Here is a 13,402-nt window from a genome sequence, read left to right on the forward strand (position 1 = left end):
ATTTTCAGACAGCTGGTTAAATGGGAAATGGGTAGGCATTGTGGTTATCGACTTGCTGTGACCCTGATGGCTTTTATAGAGCTCTGTGTTCTCTGGTAATTGCTTCCCAGCACCTGGTCCTAAAAAAAAAAAAAAAAAAAAAGAAAGAAAAAGAAAGAAAAAAGTTTGCATTCCAGCTGCATAACTGTAAAATAAAAACCATTGTGAAATATGGATTTAATACTGCCACTCCAAAATGTAAAATATTGTTTTATAGTAACATAGTAGAATAATTCACTTTCTGGAATCAAACAGCATGGAGATAATGGAGATACTATCTAATAGCTATATATATATATATATCGTATCTATATATATATATATATATATATATATATATATATATATATATATATATATATATATATATATATATATATATATATATTCACTTATACGATTGGGTTATATTTCGAACTACACTTAAAACACACACTGATAACCCAATTAAAGCTTCATGCATGGGGAATTTATTTATTTGCTCTTGTTCTTGTCCATTAGGATGATGAAAATGTGTGCAGTGGATCAATAGAAGAGAGGTCATTGTTGTCACAGGGCTTTCATCCATTTTATGGATTGGTACTACTATATATCACATTTTTTAAAGCATTCCTAAAGCACTTTTGTTTTTGTTTTCATATTACAGCACATATGCAATTTCCACTCACTCAACTCAGTTAGAGCCTCCTAGTCCTTCTTGAAAGGAATATATCACTTCCGTGGTCTGTGGAGGCAGCAGGGTGAAGTCATTAAAGTTTAGTGCACATTTGGCAGAAAGTGGAAGATAGATTGGATACTCCTGCACTGAACTTCAAGATGAGTAAAATTACTGTGATGAGAGGTCAGATAAATCAGCTACTCACAGTGTATTAATACTTTTAAAGAAATCTGAAAGACAGCAAGTTAACCCTTGCAGAACCAGATTGCCAATGCACATATCTTCACACTGAGCTAATGCTACACTGTACTGATAAAAAAAAAGAACGTAACGTCAGTTATAAATGTTCATGTTATTGGTTACAGGCAGGTGAGATTAACCCTGTGGTCAAACTGTATGCAGTCAATTTATACGGGACATCAAAAACAGTGGAATTAAGACCCCCGGAGATATCTGAAAGCAGGCAGGTTTTATTTTGTTTTCTAAAATGTTTTATGTATGTAAATCTGTGTTCTTGGTCTACATACAATACATACCTTGAATTGTACGTGCATATGTTTGTAGGAAAAATCGCCATTACGACTCTAGCAAATCATAACTTGCCTTTTATTTATATTGAAAATGCATTCTTTACAAAACCAGTATTACAAATTAAATTTCTTCATTGTGATTAATTATCTTTTTAACAGCATGAAATATTTAATGCATTGCATGGCGTAGTCACATTTCAACAGGCTGTGCATTTTTCTTGAGAGTAAGAGTAAATAGGACCCCAGGGGTGTTACTTTTGACAGTAAAAAAAGTGTGTGGGTTTATCATTGCATATATAGGATGCCTAATGAAGAGTATTTATTCAACAAAAAGTGTGTTGGTTCAGACCCATTAGGTGCTGTAACAAGTGAAGAGGGGATTGTGTACAACATGGGGGTTATTTTTAAAACGTGTAATTTGTCACTGTGTAAGTGCAACTTGCTATTCATGAAAGAAGTTTTGAAAATAGTTGTAGTTCCTTGAAAGAGTGAAGTTACTCGAGAAATGTACTTGAAAGTAAAAATACGTTCCATAACCACTTCTAACATAGCATACATCAGAAAACCATCATGAACCTTACAACTTACTCTCTTTTAAAAATAGAACATTTTGAAAAATTACTTATAAATTCACGTAGTCAACGTTCCTTTGAAAATAATCCCCTCTGCATGTATGTAGACCAAGAATACCATATCATTTTCAGTGGATTCTACTTACGCTAAAGGAAAAACGTCAACGTTGTATTTTTTTTGTTTTCCTCTAGTGACCATTATATTACTATGGTGAAGTGGGTCAATAACAACAAGGCTGCAGTGAGGTGGTTAAACAGGCCACAGAATACTTCTGTTCTTGCAATATGTGAAGCTACGACTGGCCATTGCATCCAAGTACAGTAAAACCTATTTTTGGTTTGAAAATAATAACTGTAGTACATATAGTACATAATTATAAAAACACGTTTAATCAAACTGCTTTGCTAAATAATAGTTTCTTGCAAAATGCCTCTTGATTTTAAAATAAATTCAGAAATAACAATTCACAAATACTGCAAAAATCTGCAATTTAAATACGATTCACAGAATTCACAAACATGTAACCTTGAATTGCATAATTGATTTGATTTTATGTTTTTTGGATCAGTTGATTTGTATTTGCGTACTTGCCAATTTGCAAATCAAATCTGTCTAACTTGCATTCGCAATGTCTTTATGCACTTGCAAATTATTATTACTATCAAGCAAACTGAAAGAAATGAACCAATCAGCTGCATTGATTTGCTATGTTATTGCTTCTTGTTATTTCAGAAACATGTAAGGACAACTGATATTTGGCTTGATAAACAGGTAAAGTCAAAGAAACCTGTTTGCAATTATAAAATGTATTAAAATATACTATGGTAACACTTTACATCAAGTGTCTGCAATTAGTGTGCATTTACATAGTAGTTCCTTTTTAAATACATGTGTACTTACTCATAATTACAATGTTATCATGCACAGTTACAATGTACTTAATGTGTACATATTTTTGCATGATATAAACTTAATCCTAACCCCAGCCCTTACCCTATCCCTAACCCTAACCCTAACCCCCTAAGCGTAACCCAAACTATTTTCTGATACAACTATGTTTGATAAAAGACTATGTTGATACATGAATATAATATTATATATCTATAATATAATATATATATATATATATATATATATATATATATATATATATATATATATATATATATATATATATATATATATATATATATATATTATATATCTATATATATATATATATATATATATATATATATATATATATATATATATTATAGTACATTGTAACTATGCCTAGTAACATAGTAATTATGTGTCAGCAGGTATTTACTAAGTAACTGCTGTGTAAATACACAGTCATTGGAGACACAATGTAAAGTGTTACCTATACTACTGAAGCATTGGAGTGAAGGTGAGCTGTGGTGTTTGTGGAAGGCTTTGGATACTGCATGTGCCTTATTTATCATTTATCGAAAAATATAGAATTTATTCCATGCTTCACTAAATTTACATATTTTGACTTAGGGGTTGAATATTAATGTATTTGTGAAGCCTGTCAAGAGATTATTTTGTGGATATATGATAAAAGCACAGAGGTAGAATACCAAATACAAGTTTGTTGTTTTGTTGCTTTAAAAAGTCATTTTTCTTTCAGAATGAAGAGCCAGTGTTTTCACAGGATAGTCGGACATTCTTTCTGACTGTGCCAGTTAAAAATGGCAGACATGGAGCCTTTCACCACATTGCAGTGTTTTCTGATCTGGTGAGGACAAAACATGACATCTTTATAAGTAAAGCCTGACATTTGCGGGAGGATTCCTAGTTACTTTCCCAAGTTAACCCTCCCCCAAACTTATTTAAACTTCAGTCCCAGTTCTCTGTGTATATATTCCACCTCCCCCACCTACTACATTTGCATTCAGATCTTTTGAGGGGGAGGGCCAAGGCTTTATCATAGTCATTGATATGTGAGACTGGAGTACAAAACAAACAAACAAAAAAAAAAACATTGCAAATAAAATGCAAAAGTACTTTCCGACTGCTTCCGTGGGATCCATTTTTGAAAGCTTCTCTTTCACTTTGGTGGATGAGTGATATCCAGTAATACAAGCATTACCCTGATTGATCACAAATAATTCTGATCCCAAAATATGACCACTTAGTTACTGTTAAGCAAGACATCTTTCCTCAACAGTTATTTGCATGATGCTTACTGCTTTATACTTGGGACGTATGTTGCATTTATTATTGAATTTTAATTTCTGGGTTACATTTCCTGATGAGTCTGTTTTGATCATTCAAATACAGAATAACACAGTTAAATTGTTGCTAATGCTTTCAAGGTGAAACATAGTGTGAATTTGATAGCATAGGTTCCTTTGTCAGAGTCCTGCTGATACAACATATTATTAATCATCCTGCTCTGCTCCAGACCTACATGCACTCTTTCTGTGCGCGGTGTAATTTTGGCCTCTCTGAGTTGTAGGTTCCAAGTTTAATGCAATATAACATATCATTTCATCCATTTGTGCAGGATGAAACAACTTAAATAGATAAGCTATTTTTGTCTGACTGCCACAAGGAAAGCTATCAGTGGTCAAAGGTGTGATGAAGAACACCAGTGATCTGTTATACATATTTGACCATAGTAATTTATATTTTATTAGTGCCACTAGTTATTTTAAACTCATCCCCTGGTTATAGTTATACATCTTTTTGACAGTATTTGTAGCGTATGTTTGTATCATTTTTATTTTTTACTGCAGCCTGGAAATGAGGAGCTCACTATTCGTCCCCTCACATCAGGAAACTGGGAAGTCACCCGAATACTAGCCTTTGATGAGAAGCAACACACTATGTAAGTTCAGAAGAGCTTATATTACTGTAGGGCAAGGCAACCATGTCAGCAGAAGATGGAGAAACACAATACAAGTACAATACAATGCAATATCTAGTGCTGCTGGGCTATGTGGGGGTCTCCAAGGACAATCAGGTTTTAGGATGTAAACAATGCTCATGGTAATATTTGATAGAACACAATGAAAGCATATTCCATCGTCGGGTAACTGCAACCTTTTTTTTTCAATAGCTATTATCTCAGTACTGAGGATTCATCAAGTCGAAGGCAACTATACAGGTATGAGCTTATTTAATATTGTCTTTAGTAATAGCAAGGCAGGCTTTGCCTTAAAGGATGTATATATTGTTACAGCTATAGCCTTATGAATGAAGCGTTACCCAGTCCCACAATAATTATTTCATGCTCCTGTCATACAATTTTGCATGTATTGTGCTGAGATATAATCTTGAAGATGTGATTAGTATTGTAAAGAAATGGGAGATCGTTGCATGTACAGACGTGGCCCCAAATTTGTTATGATGCACTGGCTGTCAATTTTAAGGCTTTTAAATGTGTACAACTCTTATAGAGTGACAAGTATGAATATACCTTAAGTTAGATGGGCTCATGTATGGGGAGGTGACAGCCAGGGGAATGGCTTAATTGAGTCCGAGGTGGGTGTGTAGATCCATAAAGGTCTGGGCATGCTTTTCCTGGTATCTGATTGCTGCTCTCTAAGGAAACCTAAATGATAAATCTGAGTGAATCTTCCTCAGTAGCAATGCCATCTCCTCTCTGATGGATTCAGGCTATAATGTACCTCCATATGGTCCATATGGTCCTCTCCAAACTGCCTGAACTGTGCAAAACTGTTAGGGCAATGATATAACTGATATGTTATTGTTTATGCTCTAGTGTGTCTACTGCTGCCCCATCTAATCCTCAATGTCTTACCTGTGATATACACAAGGACCGGTGTACATACTACAGTGCTGAGATTAGTCCCAGCCTTCAGCACATCATCTTGAACTGTGAAGGTAAGATGCAAATAGATATGATTTTAGAGAACTGAAGCAAACATCATTTATATTATAAAAAGGCAGCATTCCTGCTACAGTAGGTAACAGCTTAAGCGATTGAGCTGCATTCGAAATTGGAAAATACAAGCAAAGCTATTATAATACATGTATGTTGAACAGTTGACAGTATATATTAATAAATAGGGTTGTTGCCATTCAATAAAGTAAATAACTTATACTATAAAGTGTCTGAGAAAAATATTATTTTCCAGTAGGCTACATGGATATTCTTCACTTTATACTTTGTAGCAAATGACAGCTAAACTCCGGAGCTAAACACTCTCATCTCACTTTTTATAAGGTCCAGATATTCCACAGGTCACCGTTCACAGACTGAGTGACATGATAAGTGAGTTCCCAAAATGTTTTTAGTTTGTTTGTCAGCTAAGAACTCTGTGCATGTTTTGACTGAATCTAATAATAATGTTAATTTCTTAAACATTTGTGTTAAACGATAATAAACCAGTAGTGCTGATTGTTCATAAAGGACACAAGATCAGTGATTTATTATTTAGTGGAAATATTGATTACAAATTAATCAACACTGAAGTGTTTGAATGCCCCATTAAAAAGAATGTGTGTAAATGTGTTTCTTGCTGTATATATTTTTTGTTCCTTGCAAATTGTTGTTGTGTTTTTCTAATAGACTTGAACAGTTTGGAAAACAACACAAAGTTCAGAGAGGCCATGAGAGGGAAGAAAAAACTGCACAGGGAAACCAGAACCATTAGTATTGAGAGCTATGGTAAGCATTAGAAACTAATGTAGGGTGCATGTTGTCTAACTTTTTTTATTTTACAGAAGATTTGTTATTTCAAATTATGTTACTTAATTCCCACTAACTAAACGATTCTAGATACCCAGTACCTAGAATTTAAGAGCAGGATCCTTTCTTAATCCAAAGGCACAACCAATCATTTAGGACTGTGAACAATCAATGTGCAGAATGCATAATTAAAGAGACATTATTACGAAAACAAAAGAAGCAACTTAATGTTGGTTACTGCAAAATTTGACACTGGTTTTGAAAAAAAAAAAAAAAAAGTGGTAGTGGCATTATTTTTGTCTAGACACCTATTTCTGCAGTGTTGTGTTATAGATTATCATTAATTTTATCTTTTCACATATCCACCTGTACCCCAGTCCTGACATGATCAGCTGCTGTGTAGAGACCAAAGTGACCATAATCCTTTTGGCTGATCCATGAGAATTATTGCCAATCAGAGTGACTGTGAATCAATATGACATAGATGTTCTATTCAGAATTTAAAATAAACAAGTATTTGAAACTAAAGTGATAACAAATAAAAAAAAATGCAAATCTTTTGCAATGTGCTATACAACTGTGCTGAAGAAACCACATTGAAGGATTAGGCTATAATAGAATGAAATCTACTCGAGACATATACGTAGGCGTTTTGATAAATCATGCTGTATTCAAGTACTGGCAAACCACCTACATTACTGTAAAGATCTTGATGAGTTTATATATATATATATATATATATATATATATATATATATATATATATATATAATATATATATATATATATATTGCTATTATTTTTATATTGTTATGGTCATACTAATACAACCTCACGTTAATTTTGGTTTACTCTGTAAATTGTGGATTGAGACGTGAATAATTCCAGTTCAGAACCACAATGGCAATGTACAAGTCAAGTCCTGTTATTGATTGCTTGCCTGAGCAATACTGTACTTGCCTAACTGTGACCTCTCCTTCTGATAGAACTTCCCCTTCAATTGACCTTCCCAGCAGACTTCAATGAAAATAACCTTTACCCTCTTCTACTGATTGTGTAAGTGATCTAAAGAACAGTGCTAGTATCTTCAGCACTTCAACACTACAGTGACAAATGGGTTATCAAGTACAGTCCAGGAGTAACATGCAGAGTTGTGCCTTGTATCGTGAAAGACAGTATTGAAGAATAGCTAAAAAATATAAAAGGTTCTACAGGTATTGTTGGAATACAAGATATAATGAACAGCAGTCCGAAACAAGCGTATGTGTCATTTTACATTTCTCCCTTGGACTATAAACCAACCCCCAGATAGACTTTCAAGTGGCAGCCTTACTTACTAGCCATGCAATGAGTGTGTTATGCCACCTGAATATCAGATAGATTATCTTATTTATACCACACAAGGATTTCATCAAGCATCATGTGAAATGTATTCCTAAAGGAGTATTGTAACTAACCAGTAATATATGCTTGTTTGATGATTTAACATGCTTATTTTTCACACGTTTTGTTATGCTTTCACTCGGCTTTCCTATATTATGCTCTGCTTTTAACATGCTATGTCGCAGTAAACTATTAGAAGGGAAATTTGACACATTATTAAATCCAGTGTCATATTTTATCTGGGCGAATGTAACAGAGAAATGGTTCAAATGCATATGTCTTATCAGTCCAAAACAAACTGTACTACAGTGTGTCTTTATTATTATTTGCCATTTTTACACATTTGATTAAACTGGCATACATGTCTAGTGGCTTTTTTTTGCTTATGTATATTAAAGTAAAACTCAGCTGCAGAATATAACTGAAGACAGTCAGTCAATATGAATGTCTTTTCTCTGTGCATGCTGCTGTTTGTAGTGATGGAGCTCCTGGCAGCCAGCTGGTAACTGACAGGTTTCTCCTTGACTGGGACTCGGTGCTTGTCAGCTCTCATGATGTCATCGTAGCTCGCTTTGATGGCAGGGGAAGCGGATTCCAGGGGGAGCGGGTCCTACAGGAAGTTTATCATCGTTTAGGAACTATTGAAATAAAGGACCAAATAGCAGCAGTAGAGTATGTATATTCTGAAATTCTGAGACACGTTAATCAATGACTCAAGCAACCAATAATTCTACACCCACATATTGATTACGGCAGCGATCATCTCCTATTAAACTGCCATCTTAGCCAATAATAAAGTGGGTAGTCAATATGTACATTTCTCCCATTTCCACTGATGAGAAGATGACTACCAATTTAACTAACTGTAGCTTTAGGAAACATTAAAAATATGTTAGGCTGCTAATTTCAATGATTTCTCAAGACATCAATTACCTTTGCTATGATCATGGCAAAATCCAGAACACCTTAGGAATAAGGGAGATTACCAGTGATCTTGATAAACAATGTGTATTTCTACTTTCTTTATTATAACACTCATCTTTTGTTGCAGATCTTTATTTAAACTTCATTACATTGATCAAAACAGGATTGGAGTATATGGAAAGGTACAGAAAAGAACAGTCATTTGAATTTTTTTTTTTTTTTTTTTAATAGCATGCTGTTTTTCAGCTAAGAGATTTATAGATGCCCACATAATTGCAACCTCACTGTTCTTGGTAATTGATTATGTGTTGATACCACGTAGTGCTATTGAAAATAAATTAATAAAGGAATACGTTACTGATGGACTTGCCATGCCTTATTGGAGAGATTCTGAATTGACTGAAATGATTAAAAAACAATTTGAATAAGAAAACCTTATGGGCTTAGTCTTGCCACGTTTTGTCTTTCTTATTAAACATGGTGTCAGGAATGGATATACTTCAGGGTTAGAATTACCACTGTTTGTGCTCTGCATTGGGCTGAGGTTAACAGCTCTACAACCACGAATACAAACAAGCCTCCATAGACTTACAGTATATTCTCTGTCCACGAAACACAGACAGCTTTGTTACGCCTCCCCTAATGTAACTGGGCATTGACAAATATTTCGCATGAGACTGTGCAATGCTTATTGACTAAAATAGGTTCAGAAACTTTTGAACTGGAGCAGTTGTTGTTTGCAGAGTTGTAAAATATTTGTTGCTTAAGGGATTTGAAAGAACTATCCCCAGAGTTATGCGGTACTAGACAAATACAAGTGGAATCTTTTTCGGCTCCAGTTACAAATATTGTGCTGTTTTTGTTCATCTGTCTATCTTTTAAATTAGGCATATGGAGGCTTCCTCACATCTCTGCTCCTCCTGTCTCCAGACAGGCTTTTCAAATGTGGAGTTGCTGTTGCCCCTATTACAGACTGGAGATTATACGGTACCATGTTTTAAATGATCATATAGTATGTTTGCAACAGCATACAATATCTGCAAATGATTGCCTTTATATACTGTAGGATGACAGTAAAAATAGATTCATAAATAGCTGTATACACATGGACACACTGTGTGAAGATACACATCTGTCATCGCTCAATCATGTTTGTGTTGCCCTCTTAGAACCATCAAGCATAATGTGTGGGTCATGTTTAACCAATAGGTTTGTGGGGTTCAAATTTCGAGCATCACAGAAGTACATTTGTATCACCTTCACACTAGTAATGTATTTATTATGTGCCATGCAGCACGGCTTTGCTCCCTGTTGTGTTCATATAAAAAGACAACAATAAGTAGTGCCTACTGAACAGTATAGATGTATGATCCATTCCCCTGAAGGTACTGGTGCTCTATACCTACAAGCAACAATATTGTAAAAATAAAAAAAAAAGTTTAATTCCCAATAAACTTTCATCTCAGTTGTTAAATTCTCCAACCCTAACTGTCCTATTTCCATTTCAACAGTATACATATCTAGAAGTTAGTAGTTATACAAAATATAAAAAGAGGTAGACTTTTGAATCTGCAGACCCAGATGTAAATTGGGATGGTTTTGTTTTTATCCTGCACACAGTATAGTAAACTTGGGTTATTCTATAAAGTATTTGTAATAGTTTTATAGAAACAAAATAGGTGTATTATATAGGGGATTGCAAACACAAACCATACTTACCATACATATAATATGCACTGTACACATAGTGCATGGTATATTCTATCAATTATGGTCTATAATTGACTTGTCTCAGTGTCTTATACTGATAAAGTCACAAGAACTGTTCTATATGAATATACCAGAGCATGTTCTGTACAAATGTGGAGTGTTTAAAGAGTAAAGGATGCATTCCATTGATTTAATGCTGGTGTAACATTTCCATTTACAGACTCAGCATTTACCGAGAGATACCTTGGTCTCCCATCAGTGAACAGCCATATATATCAAGTAAGATTTAATGAAATAGGTTAGAATTCTAGTTTACAAAGACATACTTTGCAGGACACTCAATATAGATCACATGACAAATGCCAAAGACACCTGCTAAAATGAATGTAATGTATAATCTTCCACAGGCCTGCAGTATTCTAAATAATATTACTGGATCGAGCCATCACAAACTCCTAATAATTCATGGGACTGCAGACGGCAAGTATACAAGTATCACTTTATAAGGCCCATAAATTATGTTGTGATCAAATTAGTAGATACAGTTTGTTTGTCAACTTTACCTGGGAGCGAGCTTTGTATTCTGAAGCTTGTAAAGCTCGGAAGGCAGCAGTAGTCTGTACCAACAATGAATTCCACAGATAATTCAAACTCATTCATATTCAGCAGCACACAGACTGAGATCTGTAGCGATGCATTAAGTTTACTTTCTATACAGAATGCCTCTCATAAAGGTCACCAGTTTTGATGATTTTATTTTTGTATTTGTTAAACTTTCTTTGTGGATTCTTTAATAAATTATGTATTCCAGTCTTTTAACAAATTTCCATGCACTAACATAAAGTACACATACATTAATAGAAAATGCATAGCAAATTGCACATTTTGCAAGCGATGAATACTTTGTTTTTTAAAAGTACGGTATTAAATAATTCATGCCACATTAAATATGCACATGTATCTTGCTAAATAATGGATGGTTTGTGTTTTTTGTATTGAGTAGTTATTGCCATAAAAGTCTTACCTTTTGCTGTCTTCCTTTCTTGCAGCAAATGTCCATTTCCAGCACTCAGCTGAACTGATAAAACGTTTGTCACAATCTAATGTAAACTACACTTTACAGGTATTGTATATCAAATATAAATAAATGTACCATGCAGATCTATCATTGCCTCAAGGAAGGATTAGTATAGAGGGATGGAGACACATTAACTTAGAAGTAACTAGTTTTGTTTTTAATGTAGACAGGCCTGCAGTATTTTACATAATGTTACCTGATCAAGCTTGGTGCAACTGATTCGGTATCAGTCCTTGAAACCCATATGAATTGTTTAATGGGTTATTAATACTTTTTAAACCCAAACCCACCCCACCTAAACTGTAGTCCTGTGAGTGACTTCAAGGATTTTTAACCAAGGTTCTTTAATCCATCTCTTACTACTAATTAGCTATATTATTGGTATATTTTTTGTTTGTATTTTATACATTCATTTTGAAAATGCAGATATAGAAAAGTGCACAGTCCAATGAGCTAGCTGCTATCGGATCACATGACATGAACGGTAGCAGTTTATCATTAGTATTGTATTTGTAACATTAATATTATATCTCAACATAGGAAGCTGCTGCTTAATCAATACAGAAAGAAATGGGAAGGTGGAGTTGAAACACCAGCACAGGCACACTGGATTTTTTAATAGAAACAGAAAGTAAACAAAAGGGTCATGTGACATTACCAGCGATGTTAACGCAGAGGACACATACAGTAAGCTGTACAAAAGGCAAAATAAGACACAGTACAAAAATCACAAATAAAAGGTGCCACACAGGGCAAGCACTAGCCTTATAACCGAGGTGTCCTGCTCCAGGAACCGGCTACACTACGTAACTCTTGTTATACATTACATGGGATCACTATCCCCTAAACTAACCTACTAATGAGCCGGTATTCATACGACCACTCCTGCTGCTTCATTCAGCCTTGACTGGGCATTGCCTTCACAAGCAGCGCTTGCAGTTTCAGGGTTGCGTAGCTGTCGTTCCTGCAGAACAGATGCTCTCCCTGAGTGTATGCAGCTCCCCTTTGTAGCATGGCGTTGCAGTCACCCAGAGCCATTTCCACCGGATATTTTTGAACTGACGGACACTCGGTTATGCACCTGCTGATTCAGGACCAGCACAGCCAATCATTTGCTGCCTTTCCCCTCAACCCAGCCTAGCAGGCATTAAGTCTCAAAGGAGCGCCCGTCTGTAAACAATACTTTAGTCACACAAATCAACTCCAGAAACACACAATAAACCCATTTCCACATACAGATTACACAAACACTAATTCCCCATTGTGCAGGGCAATCGCCCTGCCACAGGGACCAATGGTAATAAACCTTAATAAAGTTAATGAAACATTGGTGAGCAGTCCTTGAAATTGACACGTTGATGTAGTAGGCACTTAACCAAGCATTCAAATGTCATGCATATTTTTGACCTTCACATGCCTGTTTGTTTTTCACAGGTCTTCCCGGATGAAGGACATGACATTATTTTAACAAAGAGCCAGTATTACCTGTACAGTAAAGTCAATACCTTCTTCAAAGAGTGTTTTCAAGAAGCAGCAATATTAACTCTTGTATCAAAAGAGGCTGACGAATAGGAAATTGCATTTCCTGCAATATGAATCATCTCATGGTCTTCTACCCGCTTAAGAAGAGAAAAACTAAATGCATATGAATATAACAAAATATAAACCACTACACCTGCAGTTGTATTCTGCAATATGAAAATACAGGCCGTAAGTAATCTGATGTAGAGGATATACAAATATTGTTAAATATAATAATGAAAACATGTGATGACCATTGAGCCTTGAGTTGGTTTTGTTACATTTTCCTCGGAATGTAAAAATGACAACCTCTTCTGAAA

General features: G+C 34.8%; 1 protein-coding gene across 1 annotated transcript in view; it reads left to right on the top strand.

Moving 5' to 3' along the window:
* The window catches only part of LOC121321966 (inactive dipeptidyl peptidase 10-like), a 50,475-nt gene extending 37,342 nt beyond the window's left edge, over positions 1 to 13,133 (top strand). Inside the window, exons 10-26 of the mRNA XM_041261353.1 lie at positions 1,063 to 1,160; positions 1,992 to 2,115; positions 2,533 to 2,571; positions 3,437 to 3,544; positions 4,548 to 4,639; positions 4,871 to 4,918; positions 5,537 to 5,658; positions 6,002 to 6,049; positions 6,347 to 6,445; positions 7,453 to 7,522; positions 8,327 to 8,521; positions 8,901 to 8,955; positions 9,661 to 9,760; positions 10,704 to 10,762; positions 10,891 to 10,963; positions 11,533 to 11,606; positions 12,996 to 13,133. Of these exons, the coding sequence (XP_041117287.1) occupies positions 1,063 to 1,160; positions 1,992 to 2,115; positions 2,533 to 2,571; positions 3,437 to 3,544; positions 4,548 to 4,639; positions 4,871 to 4,918; positions 5,537 to 5,658; positions 6,002 to 6,049; positions 6,347 to 6,445; positions 7,453 to 7,522; positions 8,327 to 8,521; positions 8,901 to 8,955; positions 9,661 to 9,760; positions 10,704 to 10,762; positions 10,891 to 10,963; positions 11,533 to 11,606; positions 12,996 to 13,133 (1,542 nt within the window). The remainder of the gene's footprint in view (positions 1 to 1,062; positions 1,161 to 1,991; positions 2,116 to 2,532; positions 2,572 to 3,436; positions 3,545 to 4,547; positions 4,640 to 4,870; positions 4,919 to 5,536; positions 5,659 to 6,001; positions 6,050 to 6,346; positions 6,446 to 7,452; positions 7,523 to 8,326; positions 8,522 to 8,900; positions 8,956 to 9,660; positions 9,761 to 10,703; positions 10,763 to 10,890; positions 10,964 to 11,532; positions 11,607 to 12,995) is intronic.
* Positions 13,134 to 13,402: the final 269 nt, after the last annotated feature.

The sequence above is a fragment of the Polyodon spathula genome, chromosome 10, assembly GCF_017654505.1.
Source record: "Polyodon spathula isolate WHYD16114869_AA chromosome 10, ASM1765450v1, whole genome shotgun sequence".
NCBI classification, from domain to species: domain Eukaryota; kingdom Metazoa; phylum Chordata; class Actinopteri; order Acipenseriformes; family Polyodontidae; genus Polyodon; species Polyodon spathula.